Raw genomic sequence first — 22,965 nt, forward strand, 5'->3', positions numbered from 1 at the left:
TGATTGTTATTCAGTATACAGTATGTTAATTATTCTTCAGGGCTCTGTGTCACCCACAAATTTGATAAGCATGCCATTTATGCCTTCATCCAAGACATTGGTGAATATGTTTAATAGCATAGCACAGATCCTTGGGGCCATTCTGCTGCCAATCTCCTTCCACCTTGATACTGAACCATTAGATCAACCACCTAACCAGTTATAAACCCATTAAATAGTATATTTTTATCCAGTCCACCTCTCTGCATCTGCTCCATAAGAACTAATAAATTACATCTTCAGTATTCTTATCCTCTACCAATTTAGTAACCCTGTTAAAAAAGGAAATGATCTTTGAAGGGAGAAGAACTTTAAGGTTTTCTTTTTTTTTTTTTGCTAAACAATACGGTTAAGTGACTTGCCTGGGGTCACAAATCGAGTTAAGTATCAAGAGTCTGAGGCCAGATTTGAACTCAGGTCCTCCTGACTCCAAGGCTGGAGCTCTATCCATTGTGCCACCTAGCTGCCCCAGAACTTTAAGGTTTTCAAAGTGCTCTATTCACAATAATCCTATGAGCCAGGTAATTCAAGTATTATTATATTCATTTTACAGATGGGGAATCTAAGACAGAATTCAAACCTGAATCTTCTGACATAAAAGTTATCACTAGATCATGCTGACCCTCATTATAAATAATTTTCTATCATTGTACAGCAACAAACAACAAAGAGGGGGCAGCTAGGTGGCACAGTAGATAGAGCTCCAGCCTTGGAGTCAGGAGGACCTGAGTTCAAATCTGGCCTTAGACACTTGACACTTAAATTAGCTATGTGACCATGGGCAAGTCACTTAACCCCAACTGTCTCACCAAAAAGCAAAAAAACAGAACAAAACAAAAGAAAACAAGCAAAAAAAAAAAGAACCTCTTGTCTCATTGGTTAAGGACACAGTCATGATCAACTGATTCAACATGACGAATACTTGGAAGTAAGTCTAAAACCAGGCAGTGTCAAAGAAACTTGAGATTTTTTTCCTCCCAAACAAGCTCTCTGTGAGGCCTACACATGGATTTAAGAAAGTTTAAAGAGTTCAAGGCAAAAAAGACTGGTTAACTCCTAATGACATTAGGACACAGGACTTGGAGCAAAAAGAGACTTCAGAGACTATCTCATATAATCCACTTCAGCCTCTACATAAGGAAACTGGGGCCCTGAGAGGTTAAATGAAAGCTCTCTATTATTGTCCCACAGGGTTGAAGTAACAAATCTTGAATTATAACTCAAGTCCTCTAACTCTCAAGTAGAGCACCCCAGCCATCACATCACATGGTCAGTAAGATCTGAAAATTAACAAGCTAGCAGAAGGAAAAATGCCTCACCAACCTTACCTTGTGTTCCTCAGCTTTGTAACTGAGCCTCCTTGCACCTTCCCTTCAATTTCTTCACCGGTGTGAACACTGAGTTCAAGTGGAACTTTTAGCTGAGACATCTTAATTGCCATATACACAGCAGGAAGAGTTTTAAATCTTTCTGTTGGATTACGAGAAAATTCCACAAATGCCCTATTCCCAAACATAAAAAGAAAGATTTATTAAAAAAAAAAAGTATTAACCATATGTATTAACATCATTCCAGACCAGTTAACCAGTCTCTGATAAATCTCTTTCTGAAACTCACAGGAACCTTTCATGCTACAATTCATCAGAAGCATGTACTGTAAGGGGCAGGAGGTGGGGGTGGGTGGTGACTAAAAGTAACAGAAAAAATATTTACAATGAGATCTTATTATTGCATCTAATTCTTGTATATTTCTCTGCTTTACAAACGTTGTTTCTGCACGATCAGGTACACACCTAAATTGAGTTACAGTTTCCACAACATTTTCACCTCCATCACAACATGTCTGTGCAGGGATAGGGCAGTTGTTATTATCATCATGACAGCTGAGGAAACTACGTCAAAGAAAGCCTACTTCGAAGTCAAACACTAAGTAAAAGCCTGAGCCATGACTAGAACTACATGTTTTGCCTTCTAGTTCAGGGTCCTTTTCACTACAATACACTTACCACCTTCCAAAACCCTTAAAAGGGATAAAACGTTAGGGTTAATATTAAAAAGAAATCTTTATGAAGAAAGTGGCTAATCTAGTCTCACAGAAAACTCTGAGGTAGTAGAGGTTTCTGCTGAGACCTTGTGCCAAGGAAGTTTTGCAACTGAAGTTCCTAGTAACAGCCTTTGCTGTTAAAATGAGATTTTTATTTAAATGAATTCAAAGTACTACAATTGGAATTACTAGTGATTTATACTTCCATTCTTTTTTTTTTAAAGGAATGTAGGTAAAAATTGTTAATACAGGCCTTGTAATTCTCATTTCTTGCTCCCCTTGGATCATATTCTCAGGGTAGCAAGATTGAGGGGCCATGTGTCTGCGGCAAAATTTGAACTCAGATCTGACTCCAAATGGGATCTCTCTACTGTGGCACGCTATCTGTGTAAGATTCACATACGATGTGTTCTGCTTGATCCCAGATAACAGATCTAGAAACCAGTGGACTGAGGTTGCAAAGGTTAAGCTTAATTCAAGAAAAGGAATGCTAACAATTAAGAGCTACAAAGCAGAATGGGACTGCCTAGAAAGCAGTACATTCCTTGCTCTGGTCTTCAGGCCACAGCTGGATGATGAGCAGGTGGGGTCATCACAGAGAGGACCCTTGTTCAGGTAGGAGCTGGATTAGATGGCCTTAGAGGCCTGACAAACAGGTGCCTAACCACTGGCTGAAGCTGCCCTGGTCTCCTTTCCCCGGCCAATCAGCTGCCTGAGACTGACCAGACACAGTCCTTTCCAGTCTCTGATTACTTTGTAGATCTCCCAAATTCACCCCTCCTGAAATGCCCAAGCTTTCTTTATGGACTTTTGCTTATTATTAACAACTGGCCTAGTGAAAGGGTGGGATGCCTAACCCCTCCTACCGACAGCCTAGTCATTCTTTCTGCCTTAGTGTCCTATATAAACCCTGTTCCCAGCCCCCTCCTTGGGTACCCCAGTGCTTGCTGTGTGGCACCCCAAGCTGTAATTCACTTGCCTTTATTAAAGATTTCAGTTTTGTTCCACTGACTGACAGGTCCTTTCCAGTTCTGAGACTCTGTGTTTAAATGTGATCAAGTATATAATAAAGGGACTACAGAATTCATGCAAGTTAAACCCCTTCATCTTACAGGAATGGAAATTGAGACCCAGGGAAGTAAAAAGACTTGCCCAAGGTCTCATAGCAAATAAGTGGTAAAATTGTGACTTTAGCACATTTCTTCTGAGTGCCAAGTCCAAAGAGCTTTCTAGTACACAATGCTGTCTCTGGTTTTGCAAACTGTAAGTACTACACTGGTATCGAGAATTAAAATTCACCAATAAAATGAGGCTAAAATGCCTTTCCTTCCCAGGTATTCAAAACATACATATGGCACTATCCTGCTATAAAAGGAAACAACCTCCTAGTAACTGGAAATAAGTTTGATAATTTGGAAATTAGTCCAGGCTTTAGATGACCATGTACTGGCCCACTCTAGATGGGAGTCTATGGAATCCACCTATTATGAATCACTCTTCCTCTCCTCTCCTCACCACCTCTACCAAGCCCCAGGCTCTTCATCCCAAGCTCCCTCCAGCTGTAACGGGAGGGCTCCTCCTAGAATCTCCACTGGAGCAGGGGCTGCACTCAGGGTTATTTCCCATTCTCCTATTCGCTTCTTTATGGATACAGTCTTCAACTTTTAGAATATAACCTCCTTAAGGACAGGAACTGTCTTTCTTTATGCTTGCATTTGTATTCACAGGGCTTACTTCGCCCAGTGACTGGCTTGTAGTAAATACTTGATAAATATTTTTTGTCTTTTACTTGCTGTTTGTCCTTCCTTCTTGAAGAGGACCATGACATCAGGGAAGTGATGCCATGACATTCAAGTGAATCAGATTTAAGTGAGGCAGGGCTGGGCAAAGTCACCAGCCTCACTTTCTCCTCCGGAGCCATCTGGGTCCAGTGGCCAGATATAGATCAGGACAACTGGAGAGGGCCCAGTGTCTTTCATTTGCAGGAAATAGAAAGCCCTAGGTCTCAAAAAAGTGGCTTCTTCTGTTTCCCATTTAAAAAGCTAGATATTTAATTCCTCAAGAGATGTTCAGGTTATTCAAGATTGTGAGAGGAAACATACAGAGCTGCTAGTTTCCCAATAAAAGGAATGGTAACAGTTAAAAACAGCAACAGCAACAACTATTTGCATCAGTCTTCTAAACACATATTTCTGTATGAAGGTTAATGCATCAAAACATATTCCCTCCCTTCTCTTCCCATTACAAGACACAAGATCAGTGAACCTTCATTATTTTCTTGTATCAATGGGGCGCTAAAGATGGACCCCTAAAAGGAAAACACTGTATCTTTGGAATATGACCCCAAAAAGGAAAAAAGCCCCTGGACTTTCTCACACAGCCCAGATCCCCAGCATTTGCCTGAGGCATCTGGCCCCTCCTGGTATAATCCTTTTAACTTGCCTTTCATTGTAGCCTTCATTGTCTACAGCTGGCCCACTGGCCCACCCCAGGCTACTTGCTACTCCTTAATCCCATCCAGATCTTCCCATAATCCTTCTATACAAAAGTGCTGATCTTGCCCCCATTAAATTGGTCAGATTCTTAAAATGTAGCCTGATTCTACTGGTGACACAGCAAACCTTGTCCCTGACTAAAAGAAGGCTTGAGCAGTCAAATTCTTTCGAGGCAGACTCCTACCCTGTACCCTTGCATTTCAGGGTTCCCAGCACCCCTAGATCATAACAATACCAGCATATATTTTCATATATAACAATTATCTTCCTATATAACTATACTAAGAATAAAACACTACTTACTTTGTACCATCAAACACAATGGATTTTACTTGACCACACTGCCTAAAGAGAGACTGAAGTTGTTTGTAGTAGATAAATCCATAGGGAGGAATATGCTTCAGCTGTTTAAAACATAAATGACAGCTTCTTTTAAAATTTGCCACAGCAGATTTCCCCATTCAACAATTCACTAACATTTATTAAATGCCTATTATGTACAAGGCACACAGTACTGAATATTTATAGAATTTAAAAATAAACTAAGTTTATTCTCAGGTTCTATGAGTAAAAGTTTATTAAATGCAACAGTGAGTTTTTAAAAATTATAACCAAGTTTCAAATTGTAAGTTAAGTTACCTACTAAGCCAAGTTCATTTTTCTCTTTAAAAATTACATAATTCTAACAATAAAATCAAATTCAAAAATAGACTAAACTTTTAAAAATAACTTCAAAATAATTCAGATAAGCAAATCTTGGAAAAGTTAGACGAAGTTTTGACTTTGAAGGAGAAAGTGTTCAAAATTCCCTGAGTTTCTTCAATTAGAAAAGAAAATTTATTTAAGGCACTATAATAAGCTTTTGACACTGCTTAATGGCTACTTTTAAATATTTAGCATAATAGTCTTATAAACTTTAAGCCTTTCTCAATAAATAGATAAATGTTCTGTATTGTTATTTTTATTTTTACTATCAATTTCAGTGCCCAGAAGGCATTTCTAGACTAGATTCCTCATGTTTAAGCAGCTTCACATTCATCCTAATGCATATAACAGTTCACAATATTAAATATTTTAAAATATGCCAAAGAGCAACATTATAAAACCTCCATCAGTAAGTAATCTGTTGAATAATTCTCAGTCAGAAAAACGAGCATTACTCAAACTGACATAAAGCAAGAATTTTCTGAATGACATGGTATCAATGATGAAAAGTTGGCTACTTTTTTAAAATAATAAATTGTTGAATAAATGAAGACTATTATTCAAATCCCTCAGAAGTTTCTTTTATCCAAGCTGAATAATTTTAGATCCTTTAACTTTCCTCATATTTTATTGTCTGATTCCTCATTCACTTGTCCCACTTCAATTCTAAGGTCAGAACTGTAACAAACTCTAAATGCTACATATATAGTTTGGTGTTCAAAAAATAAAATGCCAAGCATCTAAATCATGACCGGGATGGGGGGGTTGGCAAAAAAATGGACACAAGGACAAGGAAAATCTTGAAATTCTATTTTAAAATGTATGTACAGGTGAGTTCTACCCTAACACCAATTAATGTAATAAAAGGCCCAGATACCTCAACTGAATGAATCAATGAAAAATCCAATTTAGGTGTGGATTTCCCACTGAGATGGCTGCCTAACCAGAAGCAGACCACCATGTACTTCAGCAAAAACATGAAATTCCCCCTAAATAATGATCAAGAAACTACAGTAAATTACTTTTCCCACCTCAGAACTGCAGCAGCAGCAACAACAATAATGCAAAAGGGCCTTGACACAGCAACCATGAGCAGCACCACATCAGCCAGAAGCCAACAGGCGCCAGGACAGGGGGCAGACAGCAAAGCTGGAGGCTGCAGCCTCCTAGTGTAATAAGCAAGGGGCCAGAGACACGTAAAGCCTGCAAGACTCTCTGCTAGAGCTAACAAGAGTCAAGGGCTTCCAAGAAAGGTCACAAAGTCCCAGGGTAGAAACCTCGGAAGCCTCAAGAAAGGGCAGAGACCAGAGAGATGCTGGCATGCCCAGGCCCAAGGACTGTCCCGAGATGCAATAAGGCGTCCCTGAAAACCCAGCATTCGATCCTGAGCATCCAAAGAGGCATAATCCTAGGCAGTGGAGGTCAACACAGAACCCAGGCAGGAACAACCACCTCATCCGAAAACAAAATAGAGGGAAGAGCCTGGCACTAGTTCAAAGCCTCAATTCAGAGACTAAAGCTGGAAAGACAATACCAACTAGTATTTAAAATTATTGTAGACACAGAGATCCCTGAAAAAGAAGTAATTTCCCAAAAGTGTCATGCAATCATACAAAGGAAAAAATGGGTTTTTCCACAAGGATGATTTGAATACCTAGAAGAAAATAAACCAAGAGATAAACAATTGAAATAAAAGCTTGGAAGGAAAGAAATGAGCAAATAACTTAGACAAGAAAGTGATAAAATTTGCCAAGAAATAAATGCTCAGAAAACTATAACAGACCAAACAGAAAACAATTATGCCATGAGATAGTAATAAATATTAGAACAACACCAAAAGACTGAAAGAAAATAGCAAATTTAATATGTCATATCAAAAACAAATAATCTGGAAAACATATCAAAGACAAATAAGAATCCCTTGAAAACCATGATAAGCAAATACAGTGTGGACCCATAATCATAAACGAAACTACCCAGATCCATCAGAACAAGACAATGTAAAATAGAAAAAATCCACCAATCACCTCCGAAAAGAAATCCTAACAGTAAAGGATCCTCAAATGTTGTAGCCAAATCCAGAGCTCACACACCAAAAAATACTACAAGCGTCAACCTGTGCAAAAACTCAGACCAACCAGATGGTGAGTAAATAAAGTGAGGCATTTATTCTGGGTCAAGGAACTGTTCAGGGCAATGCTCTGCCTTTTCATACAGAGATGTCCAGGGCGGGGGGGGGGGGGGGGGGGGGGGGGGGGGAAGGACGGGGGGGGGAATGGGAATTCTTATAAGGTTTAGTTGTGGGAAACAGGACAGTGTATAGTCTGGATACACAAAACAGTCAAACTTCAGGAGGATTATCTCTCTAGGAACAGGGGTAGTTAGAAAACTGCTAAAGTGTGTGGGAGTCTTCTTGGGGGCGATTAGGAACTGCTAGTCAAAGCAGAGATTCCCAAGAGTTGGAGGAGTGAAGTGATTAGAAACTGCTAGTCGTAACAGCATAGAGACTCAGAGATTTCCCACAAGCAACCAAAAAGAAATGCAAGGACCAAGGACCCATGGTCAAGAATACTACAAGACCTGGAAGCTTCTATCAGAAACAAGAGATCTTGGAATACAATATTCTAAAAGGCAAAGATATATACTTACAACCAAGAACAACTTGCCCTGCGACATAGGCTGAAACAAATGGATTATTAATGGGACAGAGGAGTTTCAAGTCAACTCTTCCTATTGGGATTTGGGATGCTGGGAAACTGAAGTGTGGGGTATGGGGGGATCTGGCTGGAAAAAATTCAACCACTCAAGCCTTCTGTCAGTCAAGGTGGCAAGGTTGGGGCTGGAGTCTAAGTGAATCTGCTATTGTAACACCAACAGGAGTGGGCAGAGTTCCTATTGAACATGCGAATTTGATGAGGATGGGACTGATACTTATATACAAAAAAAAAGCCTGAGAAGATTTGGATATGATTAAGGAATGGTACACAGCCTGGGGTGGGCTAGGGAGGCAACGATGAAAGGGCCCAGATGGGATTAAGGAGCATCAAGTAAGCTAATTAAGTAATCAAGGTGGGCTATAGTGGGCCATAAACCTTAGGCCCAAGAAAACAGGGACTGAGATGTGTGAGAAAATCCAGGAACTTCGCTGCCAAAATGGAAAAATTCAGGGTCCAGGTCTAGCTGTGTGATATATGGGAAAATGAGCCACAAGCTGGGGGAAAGGAGTCACGACTATAGCTCTGCTTTACAAATATTAACTCATTCTAGACTCACAAAGACTCTAGAAGGTTAGGTACTATTATTAGGGTTAGAGTGAAATTGAGGTAAACAGGATTAAGTGACTTGCCCTGGGTCACAAAGCTAGTAACTGTCTGAGGCTGGATTTGAACTCAGGTCTGCCTGACTCCCAGTCCAAACATCCATTCATTACCCTATCTAAATGAATATTTTATACTAAGTGTTCTTAGTAAATACCTTTTTCTAAAAGCTGAGTCAAGTAGCTGATTTTTAATGGAAAGCACCTAGATGGAGAGGGCAAATTAGCTCTAAAGTCCAGCCTTTCTATGAACCACATTCACCTAAATGTCATAAAGTCAAGAACCATACCTAAGTATTCGAGAAAACATATATACTGAAGGCTATTTTTGACACTGACATACCACTACAGTTGTTTTAGGATCTTTGCCAGCAAGCTCCCTTATTGCCATTTCTTCATCAGGCTGTCCAAAAGTAAAGTAATTTGGGTAGAAAGCACCAGCCAATACAACCTATAAAACAGATTTCCTTCTGTTAAATAGAGGAATAACAAGTAACTAGTATTTCCTAATCTATTCCTTGAATTTTATAAATATTGCATTAAAGTTTAGAACTTTCACCATTGGGAAAAAGCTTCCTATTTCTTAAGTAAAAAATAAAAGTCTTCTGCTTTTAAGATTGAGGTGAATTATCAAAGTGAAAGAACTAATTAAGCTTACAATAATAATCAACTATATATATCATCTTTCCTAGAGTTTAGGGCATTTTAGTGTGGAACTGGGGGGGGTGGGATAAACAATAACTAAAGGTTTGGACAATTCTGTATGTGTATCTAGAGTTACCAAGATTTCTTCCACATCCCTGTTCCACACCCCACGACCCACCCCACACCGCACTCTTATCAGATCAATAAATGTTATAGGGAAAGGCTCTCCTCTTTCTCCATTTTTAGACAATGCTCCTGTTTACAACACATAGACAGACTCAAAATAAGAAAAAAAGCCTCTTCCACTCATTTCTTTTTCTTTTTCTTTTTTTAAAGGCAACTGGGGTTAAGTGACTTGCCCAGAGTCACACAGCTAGTAAGTGTTAAGTGTTTGGTCTGAGGCCAGATTTGAACTCAGGTACTCCTGACTTTAGGGCCGGTGCTCTATCCACTGCGCCACCTAGTCTTCCACTCTTTTTTAAGGAGCACTTTTTGAAAGGTGTCACCTTTAAGATATTCTTAACTAATTTTAAATTGCATAATTCCCAATCAAGGCTTTCCCTAAACCCTAAAATTTGTCCTTCTAGACAAATGCTCTTTCTTTGTCATGCCAAATTCCTGAATACGCACCTCTTAAAACCAAACTTTTCAAAAGCTATCATAGGATACTCCTCAGACATCACAAAGAGAAAAAAAAAATACATGAATCTTCTAGAATATACACTCCAGCAATGAAACATTTCCAAAGATCCCACGTGGTCAAGTTTCCTTCATACTCTGGTGCCTAATATCCTGACAATCCTCATCCCCCTGGAAGTTCAGTGTTTTATGATGGCCAAAAAAAATATATACATTTTTTTTGTTCAAGTTCACACTGAGCACTTGATTAATTACAAGAGTAGTTTAACAGAAAGATGGACAGACAGGCAGATAAACTGCCCGATAAAAATGGCCTTGAAATTAATCATTCAACTACAGACAGTTATGGGATATCTCCCTATTATAATGGAAGTTCCTTGACAGCAGGACTGTTTTTGCCTTTCTATGTATGTCTAGCATCTTGGCACAGTGCCTGACACTCAGTAAATGCTGAATAAATAAATGCCTGTTGACTCCGTAGTTGACTAGTTATTACTAGCCCCCTGCCCTCTCCAAAAATGCTCTACATCCAATCTCTTTTATTATCATATCTAAGGGGCAAGTAAAGGGGTTGGAAGTTCCTCTAACACAAATGCCACAATGGGGGAGAAAGCAGAAGTGCACTAGAGCCAGAGGCCAGAGCCAAGTACTTACACCTCAGGAATCGGCAATCACTCCAAATCAGAGTTTGCTTTACTGTTTTGTTGACTGTCTAGACTTAATAAAGCGTAAGTGTATATACATACACTGACCTCCCTTCCTTTGTTAAAATACTTATCAGCCCACCCCTACAAACACTGCTTCATCGCGGGCTGGAGGTCTGGTAACTGCAGATAATAAAAGCAACCACAACAAGCAATTCTACATGGCTTTAAGGTTTGCCAAATGCTTCCCATCTGTCACTTCACTTGAGCCTCACCACACTGCAGGGAGAAGGGGACAAAAATGGGATGCCCAGAGCCATTCCAGCACACCTGCAGGATGAATCTCTGTTTATAGATATATTCACGGTCCATCACAGGTCTCTGAGTATCCACACACATGTTGAATTGTGTGATGCGATTTTTCAGTTCTTCATATAACTCAGCTACCTAAAAGGACAAGGATGTATTTAAGAATCTTTTTCTTTTTTCTTTTTGATTTTTTAAATTTTATTAATTTATTTTGATTTATCAACAATCACTTCCATATGCTTTTGAGTTGAAAATTTTTCTCCCCCTTCCTTCACCCCCCCCAAGACGGCACACAATCTGATATAGGCTTTACATTTACATTCCTATTAAACATATTTTCACATTAGTGAAGTTGTAAGTAAAAATTAAAACCAATAGGAGGAACCATCAAAAAGATGAAACGAAACTCAACAGAAGGTAAAAATAAGTGATAGTGATTGGACTTCCATAGTTCTGTCTTTGGATGTGGACGGCATTTTCCATCCCACGGCCTCTGGAGATGTCTTAGATCCTTGCAATGCTGAGAAGGGTTCAGCTTAATAATATTAGTCATCGCATAACATGGCTGTTATTGTGTACAAAGTCCTCTTGGTTCTGCTCACAAGAATCTCTTTCTTTGAATGAAAATCCTTAAGATACGCACTTGCAGGGCACAGCCAACATGACAGAGAAAGGCAGGGACTCTCCTGAGCTCTCGATGAAACCCCTCCAAACAACTTTAAATAATGCCCTAAAACAAATCCTGGAGTGATGGAATCCACAAAAGGAAAGAGCAAAACAACTGTCCAGCCCAAGACAACTGAGAAGGTCAGCAAGGAAGGTGCACAGCCCCAGGGTGAGAGTGGAGCACAGTCCAGCGCAGGCTGTGCTAGCACAGACTGGTCCCAAGCAGACCAAGCACAGGCCTTAGGAACAACGAAATCAGCAGTGGCACCAGCTGCTTCCGGAGCTCTCAGCTCGCAGACAGTAAGGATGCACACAACTGGTCCGAAGGAGGTGACAGGGGTCTCTTTGCTGGCACTGGGGGCAAGACTCAGTGGCTTTCTTCATACTTGGACCTGAGTTGCAGTCCTGGGTGGCAGTCCCAGCGTGAAGGGAGGCCACAGTAAATCAGGGACCTGTGTCACAGCTCCAGTACAAAAAAAAAAAGAGTGCTTGTGGTCACCCATAGACCAGAACACAGGCCAGAAAGTAGCAAACATACTTCTCCTTAGAAGAACTGAAAGCTTACAGGCCCCCAGAACTAGCTCCAAAAACAGCTGTACAAAACTCCTGAAGCTTGGGGACTGTGCACCCTCCGCCCTGGAAGCAGAGCAAAGGGTTAAAAGTCAAGAAATAGACTGGAAAAATGAGCAAACAACAGAAAAAAATTCTGACTATAAGAAGTTACTATGGTAAAACACACTCTGAAGAAGACAACAAAGTCAAAGCTGCTACATCCAAAAGCTCCAAGAAAAATATAAATTGGTCTCAGGCCATGGAAGAGCTTAAAAAGGATTTTAAAAATCAAGTAAGAAAGGTAGAGGAAAAATTGGGAAGAGAAATAAGTGATGCAAGAAAATCATGAAAAAAGAGTCAATAGCTTGGTAAAGGAGGCACAAAAATATACTAAAGAAAATAACACCTTAAAAAATGGGCTAGGCCAAATGTAAAAGAGGTCCAAAAATCCAATGAGGAGAAGAATGCCTTGAAAAGAACTGGCCAAATGGAAAAGGAGGTCCTAACACTCACTGAAGAAACTAACTCCTTAAAAATTAGAATGGAGCAAAATGGAAGTTAATGACTTTATGAGAAATCAAGAAACAATAAAAGAAAACCAAAAGAATGAAAAAATAGAAGACAATGTGAAATATCTCACTGGAAAAACAACTGACCCGGAAAATATATTTAGGATAGATAATTTTAAAATTATTGGACTACTTGAAAGCCATGATCAAAAAAAAAGAGCCTAAACATCACCTTTCAAGAAATTATCAAGGAAAAATACCGTGACATTCTGGAACTAGAGGGTAAAATAGAAATTGGAAGAATCCACCAATCAGCTCCTGACAGAGATCCCCAAAAGAAAACTACCAGGAATATTACAGCCAAATTACAGAGTTCCCGGGTCGAGGAAAAAATATTGCAAGCAGCCTAAAAGAAACAATGCAAGTATCATGGAGCCACAGTCAGGATAACACAAGATTTAGCAACTTCTACATTAAAGGATCAGAGGGCTTGGAATACAATATTCCAGAGGGCAAAGGAGCTAGAATTACAACCAAGAATCACCTAACCAGCAAAACTGAGTATAATCCTTCAGGGGAAGAAATAGATATTCAATGAAATAGAGGACTTTCAAGGATTCTTGATGAAAATACCAGAGCTGAATAGAAAATCTGACTTTCAAACACAAGACTCAAGAGAAGCATAAAAAGGTAAAAAGGAAAGGGAAATCGTAAGGGACTTAATAAGATTAAACTGTTTGCATTCCTACATGGGAAGATGACACCTGTAACTCATAGAAACTTTCTCATTATTAGGGTAGATAGAAGGAGTATATATAGACAGAGGGCAACTCTGGCAACACATCTGTGAGTTGAATATGAAGGGATGATAGCTAAAAAATAAAATTAAGGGGTGAGAAAGGAATGTACTGGGAGAAAGGGAAAGAGAGAGGTAGAATGAGGTAAATCATCTCACATAAAAGAGCCAAGAAAAAAGTTTTTGCTGTGGAGGGGGGAGGTAAAGGAGTGTGAGTGAACCTTACTCTCATCAGAATTGGCTCAACGAGAGAATTACACACTCAACTGGGTATAGAAATCTATCTTACCTACAGGAAAGTAGGGGGGGAAGGGGATAAGAGAAGGTGGGGGACATGATAGAAGGGTTGGCAGATTGGGGGGAGGAGGGAGTCAGAAGCAAAACACTTTTGAGAAGGGAAAAGATGAAAGAGATCCCAAAATAAAAACTCCAAGAAACATTACAGTCAAATTACAGAAGTATCAGGTCAAGGAAAAAATAGTACAAGTGGCCAGAAAGAAACAATTCAAATATCAGGGAGCCACTACCAAGATTACACAGGACTTAGCAGCTGCAACATCAAAGGATCAGAGGTCACAGAACATGATATTCTGGAAAGTGAAGGAGCTAGGACTATAACCAAGAATCACCTACTCAGCAAAATTAAGCTTAATAGTTCTAGGGAAGAAATGGCCATTCAATAAAATAGAAGCATTTCAAGCTTTCATAAGAAGAAGAAGACCAAAACTGAACAAAAAATCTAATCTCCAATATTAAGACACAAGAGAAGTCTAAAAAGGGAAAAGAAAACATAAGGGATTTAATGGAGCTAAGCTGTTTATATTCATACATGGGAAAATGACATTTGTCATTCTTAAAAGAATGAATACACATAGACAGAGGGTATGTTATAAGGTAAATTTGAGAGAACAACAAAAAAAGAATAATTAAGGGATGAGAAAGAGGAGTACACTGGATGCAGAAGGAAGGGAGAGGTAGAATGGGGTAAATTATTTCACATAAATAAGTGTGAAAAACCTATTACAGTGAAGGGAAAGATGGGTGGGTGGGTGACGGGCATCGCTTGAACCTTACTTTCATCAGTCTGGCTCAAAGAGGGAATAATATATATACACAATCAGTTGAATACAGAAATCTGTCATACCTGACAGGAAAGTAGGAGGGGAGGAGATTAAGGGGAGAGGGGAGAGATCGACAGAAGAGAGGGCAGACCAGGGGAGGCAGTAGACAGAAGCAAAATATCAGTGAGATGAGAAAAGGTGAAAGGAGAGAGAAGACAAACAGAAAAAGAATAGGATGGAGGAAAATACATAGTAATCAAAACTATGAATGTAAATGGGATGAACTTTCCCATGAAGTGGAAGCAAATAGCAGAGTAGGTCAAAAACCAGTATCCCACAATATGCTGTTTACAAGAAACACACTTGAAACCAAGAGACACACATAGAGTGAGGCTGAAGCAGAATTTATTATGCTTCAGCTGAAGTTACAAAAAAAAAAAAAAGCAGGGGTAGCAATCCTGATCTCAGACAAAGCAAAAGCAAAAAACAGACCTAATTAAAAGACATAAGAAAGGAAACTACATCTTGCTAAAAGGTACCATAGACAATGAAGTAAAATCAATATTAAACATATATGCACCAAGTAAGTGGTTATATAACATCCACATTCTTAAAAGAGAAGTTAAATAAGTTACAGCTTCATGACCAAACAAGAGATAGAAAGCATTAAGAAATGTAAAACAGATAATTTTGATTACATTAAATTAAAAAGCTTTCAAATAAACAGAACCAATGCAACCAAGATTAGAAAGAAAGCAGAAAGCTGTGAAACAATCCTTACAGCAAGTGTCTCTGATAAAGGCCTCATTTCTCAAGTATATAGAGAACCGAGTCAAATTTATAAGAAAACAAGCCATTCCCCAGCTGACAAATGGTCAAAGGATATGAACAGGCAGTTTTCAGATGAAAACTATAGGCATATGAAGAAGTACTTTAAATCACTTTTGATTACAGAAATGCAAATTAAAACAACTCTGACGTACCACTTCACACCTATCAGCTTGGCTAATATGATAAAAAAAGGAAAATGATAAATGTTGGAGAGGCTGTGGGAAAATTGGGGCGTTAATGAATTGTTGGTGAAGTTGTGAACTCATCCAACCATTCCGGAGAACAATATGGAACTATGCCTAAAGGGCAACCAAACTATGCACAATACCCTTTGATCCAGCAATACCACTACTAGCAAAGAAATCATAAAAAAGAGAAAAGGACCTACATATGCAAATATATTTCTAGCAGCCCTTTACGTGGGGGCAAAATATTAGAAACTGAGGGGATGTCCATAAATTGGAAAATGGCTCAACAATCTGTGGTATATGAATGTAATGGAATACTACTGTGTTATAAGAAATGATGAGCAGGCAGATTTCAGAAAAACCTGGAAAGACTTGTACGAACTGATGCAAAGTGAAAAGAGCAGAACCAGGAAAACACTGTATACAGTATCAGCAACATTATGTGATGATCAACTAAGGATGATTCAGCTCTTCTCAGCAACACAATGATCCAAGACAAGTACAAAGGACTGGCAAAGGAAAATGCTATCTACATCCAGATAAAGAACTTATGGACTCTGAATGCAGGTGGAAGCATGCTTTTTTCACTTTCTTTATTCATTTTCATGGTTTTTTTTCTTTTGATCAGTTTCTTCTTTCACAACTGTGACTAATAGGGAAATATGTTTTACATGACAGCATACATAAAACTTATATCAAATTGCCTACCATTTTCGGAAGAATGGAGGGGAGGGTGTGAGGGAGAAATATTTGGAACTCAAAATCTTGTAAAAATGAATGCTAAAAATTACCTTGACATGTAATTAAGAAAAATAAAAACTATTTAAAAAATAAAAATTGAAAACTAGGGAAAAAGAAAAGAAACAATGAAGCAAAACCAAAAGAATGAAGAAATAGAAGACAATGCGAAATATCTCATTGGAAAAACAAATGACCTGGAAAACAGATCCAGAAGTGATAATTTTAAAATTATTGCACTACCTGAAAGCCATGATCAAAAAAAGAGCCTAGACATCATCTTTCAAGAAATTATCAAGGAAAACTGCCCTGTTATCTTAAGATCCAGAGGATGAAATAAAAATTGAAAGAATCTACCAATCACCTCCTCAAAGAGATCCCAAAAATGAAAACTCCCAGGAATATTACAGCTAAATTCCGGAGCAACCAGGTCAAGGAGAAAATATTACAAGTAGCCAGAAAGAAACACAGTGAAGATAACACAAGATTTAGGACTTAAAGGATCAGAAGGCTTGGGACATGATATTCCAGAGGGCAAAGGGCCTAGAATTACAACCAAGAATTACCTACCCAGCAAAACTGAGTTTCTCAGGGAAAAAAATGGATATTCTACAAAATAGATGACTTTCAAGTATTCCTGATGAAAAGACGAGAGGTGATTACAAAATCTGACATTCAAATACAAGATTCTAGGAAGGCATAAAAAGGTAAACAAGAAAGGGAAATAATAAGAGATTTAATAAAGTTAAGCAGTTTGTATTCCTATACGAGGAGATGATCCTTGTAACTCATAAGAACTTTCTCATTATTAGGACAGTTATAAGTAGTATATGTACACGGAGGGCACAAATGTGAGTTGAATATGGAGGGATGAAGGAATGACAGCTAAAAAAATTAAAGGGTGAGAAAAAGGAATGCACTGGGAGAAAGGGGAGGAGAGAGGTGGAATGGGACAAATTATCTCTTATAAAAGAAGAGTTTTTACAGTAGAGGGAAAGCTGGGGGAGGTGACACGAAAAGCTTGAGCCTTACTCTCATCAGAATTGGTTCAAAGAGAGAATATACACTCATTTCGGTACAGAAATCTATCTTACCCTATAGGAAAGAGTGAGGCTGATAGAAGGGAAGACAGGCTGGAGGAGGCACTAATCAGAAGCAAAACACTTTTGAGGAGGGAGAGGTTGAAAAGACAGAGAATAAACATGGAAAAGAGGGAAATACAGTTAGCAGTCATAACTGAAAAAGTTTTTGAACCAAGTTTCTCTGATAAAGGGCTTGTTTCTCAAATATATGGAGAACTGAGTCAAATGTATAAAAATAAGAGCCATTCCCCAAGTGATAAATGGTCAAAGGATATTGAACAATCAGTTTTCAGATGAAGTAATCAAAAATATCTATAGCCCTATTAAAAATGCTCTAAATTATTATTTATTGGAGAAATGCAAATTAAAACAGTTCTGAGGCACTGCCTCATGCCTATTAGATTGGCTAATAGGACAAAAAAGAAAATGACAAATGTTGGAAGGGATGTGGAAAACTGAGACACTAATGCACTGTTGGTGGAGTTATGAACTGATTCAACCATTATATAAAGCAATTTGGAACTATGCCCAAAGGACTATAAAACTGCATATACTCTTTGACCCAGTAATACCACTAGTAGGTCTCTATCCCAAAAGAGATGCTAAAAAAAAAAAAAGGAAAAAGACCCATATGTACCAAAATATTTATAGCACCTCTTTTCTGGTGGCAAAGAATTGGAAATTGAGAGAATGCCCATCAATCGGAGGATGGCTTAACAAGTTATGATAGGTAATTGTGATGGAATACCACTGTGCTATCAGAAATGATGATCAGGATGCTCTCATAAAAACCTGAACTGATGCAAAGAGAAATGAGTAGAACCACTATACACAATAATAGCAATATTGTAAGATGATCAACAATGAATGACTCAGTTATTCTTATCAATATAATGATCCAAGACAACTCTGAAGGATTTATGATGAAAAATGCCTTCCATCTCCAGAGAAAGAACTGATGGAGTCTGAATACAGATTGAAGCATCCTTTTTTTTACTTAATTTTTCAAATATCACACTGCTTGCCTTCTCAAAAGGGGAGTTGGGGGAAGGGAAGGACAGAACTTGGGACTCATAATTTAAAAATGTTAAAAACTGTTTTTACATGTAACTGGGGAAAAATAACACACTAAGTAAATAATTTTTTAAAAAAGATACATACTTGCAAAATAAATGGCTTAACTTCCTCACAAAATCCTAAATCTTTAGATTCACATCTTATGCTAATGAATGACATACAAATATATGTATGAATGTGCATCTGCACCCATGCCACCCAAATTTGGTTCTGCAAATCCATCAAGACAGATCTCTAATAAAAATCACTACAGTAAAGAGAGAACAAGTTTAGAAAGCAATTCTTAGGTAATGAAAAATATAGATAAAGATTACACACAAAGTAAAATGTCATAAAACACATGTGTGTAATGTGCTATAACCCTCCCTGCTGTTTTCAAGTAGGTATACCTTCCTCTTCTACGTTAATTAATATTCCTATAATATATTCCAATTCACTGCAACTCATTAATAAAGTTTAAAAATTACAGAATTAGATGAGAGTAAGAATGTCTACTTTAAAGGGAATGGGTTTTGCCATGTTAACTGATATCCCATAATATCTTCCAAGTCAATATAATACATTAATGTAAGTTTCAAAATAACAAATCTAGACAGCAAGGAAGTCTATTTTAGGTGAAATAGGTTACAACCAGCCAAATATCAGCTCCATCACCCCCACTGCTTCTTTACTTTAGGGCAGGGGTGCTAACCTGGGATCTCTGAACTTGTTTTGCTCTTCAAATATTTTTATAAGTGTATTTCAATATGATCAGTTTCCTTTCTAATCTATATTTAATTTTACACATTTAAAAACATTATTCTGAAAAGAAATCCATAGTTTTCACCAGACTGCCAAAAGGGGTCCATGACACAAAAAAAGTATGTGAACATTTGATTTAAGGGGAGCTCTTTCTTCTTAGATTTTTTGGGGAAAAGGTAAAATTTTTCCACTTGTGGCTTTTCAAGTAAAATTTTATTAAATTTCTAACAAATGACAAAAATATAGACAGAAAATTCTATTTTAAAGTAAAATATAAAACTTATCTTTTAACATCATTCAAAGAATTGGCTTAGATTATTTCACTGAAAAAATGATTGAAGGAAAAAGCTACTTCTGCCTGACATATATACATACAGATATATGTATGTAGGTCTGTTAGAGACACATATATGTATTTGTGTGTGAATATATATACATATATATTCACACACAAATATAAAAATAAACTTATTTATTTGTATTGATTCTCTTTATACATTTATTTGATGTACATTTGTATATATACTCATTCCTTCCATTAGAATATAAGTTCTATGAGAGTAGGGACAGTGGTCTCTTCTTTCTGTCTGCCTAGATACAAATGCTCCAGTGCCTACAACAATGCTTGAAGCATACACAGCAAACTGTGGAACACAATGCCAGGGAGGCAGCGCAGTGGACAGTGCCGGGCCTGCAGTTAGAAAGATCTGAGATCATATCCTGCTCCAGAGACTTACTAGCTGCTGTCTGCTTCAGCTTTGTCATCTGTAAAATGGGGGTAATAATAGCACCTACTTCCCGTGGTTGTCTTGAGGCTCAAATGAGATATAATTTGTAAAGCATACCACAAACCTTAAAGTCCTATATAAATCCTAGGTGTTATTATTAATAATAAATTATGGCTGATTTGATTCCAGGCATGGGAAACAGCTGTACAAAGGCAAAGACACAGAAGAAAGAATGTTGCATGCATATCGTGAAATACAATAGGACAGTACAGCCTGAATAAAGAATGTGAGGAGCAGTGACATACAGATGCCTGAAAAGGTCAGCTGCCATCAGATTCTGAAGGCCCTGAAACACCCAACAGAGAAGACTGTATTTTATCCGAGGGGCCAGAAGGAGAGATCACAGCCTCTTAAGCAAGGGAGTGACAGGCCAGAGCCAGGCTTTACTAATTTTGATTTTAGCAGCTTTATGGGAGAGACTGAAGGCTGGAAGACCAAGGAGAAGACTACTGTGGTAAGGTAGGGGCCAGGTACAAGAGGGAAAAGGCACAGATATGAGAGACACTTTGGAGGTAGGATAGAATTGGCAGCCACCTTGACGAGGGAGTGAGGACAGGAAAGAGTTGAGGATGACCCTAAGACTGCAAACCTGGATGAATGAAGGACGGCATCGCCCTCAACAGAAATCAGAAAGTCAGAGCTATGAGATTCTTGAAGGAAGGGTGGGCAGATATAAGTTCTTGTTTGGACATGTTGAGTTTGAATTGCCTACAGGATATCTAGTTAGAAACGTCTAACAGGTACATAGTGATGTGTGAATGGAGCTCAGGAAAGAGATCTAGGAATCATCTGCATAGAGATGACCAATGAACCCATGCTCTCACTGCGAGAAATGCTAGGAGAAGAAGAGGGCTCAGAAAATGGCCTAAAAGAAAACCCACAGAGCGGATGAGACAGACTAGATCGTCTTTCGCAGTCTATTCTGATGTCTACTCTGCTACTCAACCATTTCTCAACAGCACCTCTGATATGACCACCAGAAAAAAACGATCCCAGTCTTTGGATTAAATTAATCTACTTAGCTTTAGAACTCCTGCCTTGATACATGAACTGATGCTGAGTGAAGTAAGCAGAACCAGGAGAACACTGTACACAGTAACAGCAACACTGTACGATGACTGACTTTGCTAGATTTAGCTCTTCTAAGCAATGCAAGGATCTAAGACAATTCCAAAAGACTCAAGATGGAAAATGCTATCCACATCTAGAGAAAGAACTATGGTGTCTGAATGCTGATTGAGGCACAGTATTTTCACTTTTTGGTGGGTTTTTTTTTCTTTCTCATGGTTTTTTCCTTTTGTTCTGATTCTTCTTTCACCATATGACTAATGTGGAAATGTTTAAGATGACTGTACAAATATAACCTATATCAGATTGCTTGCTGTCTTGGGGAGGTGGGAAGGAAGGGAAGGAGGGAGAAAAATTTGGAACTCAAAACTTTGCAAAAATGAGTGCTGAAAACTATCTTTACATGTAATTGGAAAATAAAATACTAGTAAGTGCAAAAAAACAAAAAACAAACAAACAAAAAAAGAACTCCTGCCTTGGGCCTAACTTGAATGAGCACAAGCTGAATTATCCCATTTGATGTAGCTGGCCCTAGACCACAAGCATCCAGAATGTGGAAGTGGTCAGCATCAAACACAGCAGAGATGTCAAGAAGGATAAGAATTCAGAAAAGATTCTCAGACATAACTAGTAAGAAATCACGGGAAACATGATATTCACCTCTACATAGAAAGCTGATGGACTCACAGCGCAAAATGAAGTCTCTTTCCTATTCTTTCTTTTTTTGCGGGGTGAGGGAGCAAGGCAGAACATGGCTAATGCAGTTAATTTTACTACATGACTACATATTTGGAATAGGTTTGTTTTTCTTGCCTTCTCAACTGATGGGGGAAGTAGAGGAATAGAGAGAATTCAGAAAGGAAAATAAAATTTAACAAAAAATATTTTTAAAAGAAATGACTAGTCATTGTGGAGAGAGTAGTTTCATTTACACAATGAGGTCAGACGCCAGACTTTAAGGTGTTGAGAAGTGTGAGGAGAGGATACAGACGAAACAAGGAGGAGAAATAGTAGGAGAATCACTGTCAAAGGAGGACACATAACACAACAGCTTGACAGGATGGTAGGTCAAGAGCAGGATTAAGAATGGAGGACTCCTGAGCATTTTTTTAAAGCAACAACCAAAGAGTAAAGAAAAGAGAGAAGGGGGATGGGTGGGGATTGGGGGTGGGGGATGACTGAAGAAGGCAAACTACTATAGGGGATAGGAAGCCTAAAAGTACAAGTATAGAGGCTGACCACAGTGGCGGTAGATCACTTCTTCGTCATAGACTATAATAAAGGAGGTAAGTATAGGGGATGCTGGGGGAAAAGAGGGCGCTCACAGTAAACAGCCTCTACTTTCTCACTTAAGTATGAGTTGAGGCCCTCTCCTGAGAGAGGACCGGGAGGAGTGTAGGAAGCTTGAGGAGAGATGAGAAAGTTTGGAACAGCTGCTGTGGGGAGTATGACAGAATTAATTAAGGAAGGATAAGCGGATTGCCTTGCTGTCATGAGGACTCAGTGGAGAACCAAAGACATAAATCTGAAGTGGACATCATCAGCAGGGTAACTTGATCCAGTATCACTCTGCAGCACATGAGTAGAAGTCAAGGCAGATGATAGTGGGGGTAACACAGGGTTGGGATTTGTCAAGGCACGAGCACCAACAGGGCAAGGCGACAAGGGACCCAAGAACAGAGGACAGTGTGTAGTTAAACTTAATAATTATAGCAGAGTCACGACTGAGAAGGAAAGGAAATGAAACAGAAATCCAGACAGGAGTTAAAAGAGAAATGAAGCCCAAAGCAGTCCTATCCACACAGGCTCCCAAGGAAGTGTGGGTAGCTCAGGGCATAGAGCACCACCTGGTGGCCTGCAGATATTACACTCCCAGCAGCTGCTCAATCACTCCACTTAGTGACAATATAAAATGGTGCTCATGGGTACCAACACATGTGCAAGACAGGGACATCAGGAGGCCTCAGTTAAGCTCTAAGCTAATAATCTTGGGTAGACTTGGGCCAGTTAACTTCATTTTTCTGGAATGTCA

The 22,965-nt window shown here is 38.7% G+C and overlaps 1 protein-coding gene across 1 annotated transcript in view; it reads right to left on the minus strand.

Moving 5' to 3' along the window:
- TDRD9 (tudor domain containing 9) overlaps nt 1-22,965 on the minus strand; it is a 240,370-nt gene that overhangs the window by 39,589 nt on the left and 177,816 nt on the right. Inside the window, 4 exon segments of the mRNA XM_078150388.1 lie at nt 1,368-1,541; nt 4,882-4,982; nt 8,943-9,050; nt 10,858-10,970. Coding sequence (XP_078006514.1) covers nt 1,368-1,541; nt 4,882-4,982; nt 8,943-9,050; nt 10,858-10,970 — 496 coding nt within the window.

Source organism: Phascolarctos cinereus, unplaced genomic scaffold (genome assembly GCF_003287225.1).
Source record: "Phascolarctos cinereus isolate Bilbo 61053 unplaced genomic scaffold, phaCin_HiC Scaffold_2;HRSCAF=192, whole genome shotgun sequence".
NCBI lineage: Eukaryota > Metazoa > Chordata > Mammalia > Diprotodontia > Phascolarctidae > Phascolarctos > Phascolarctos cinereus.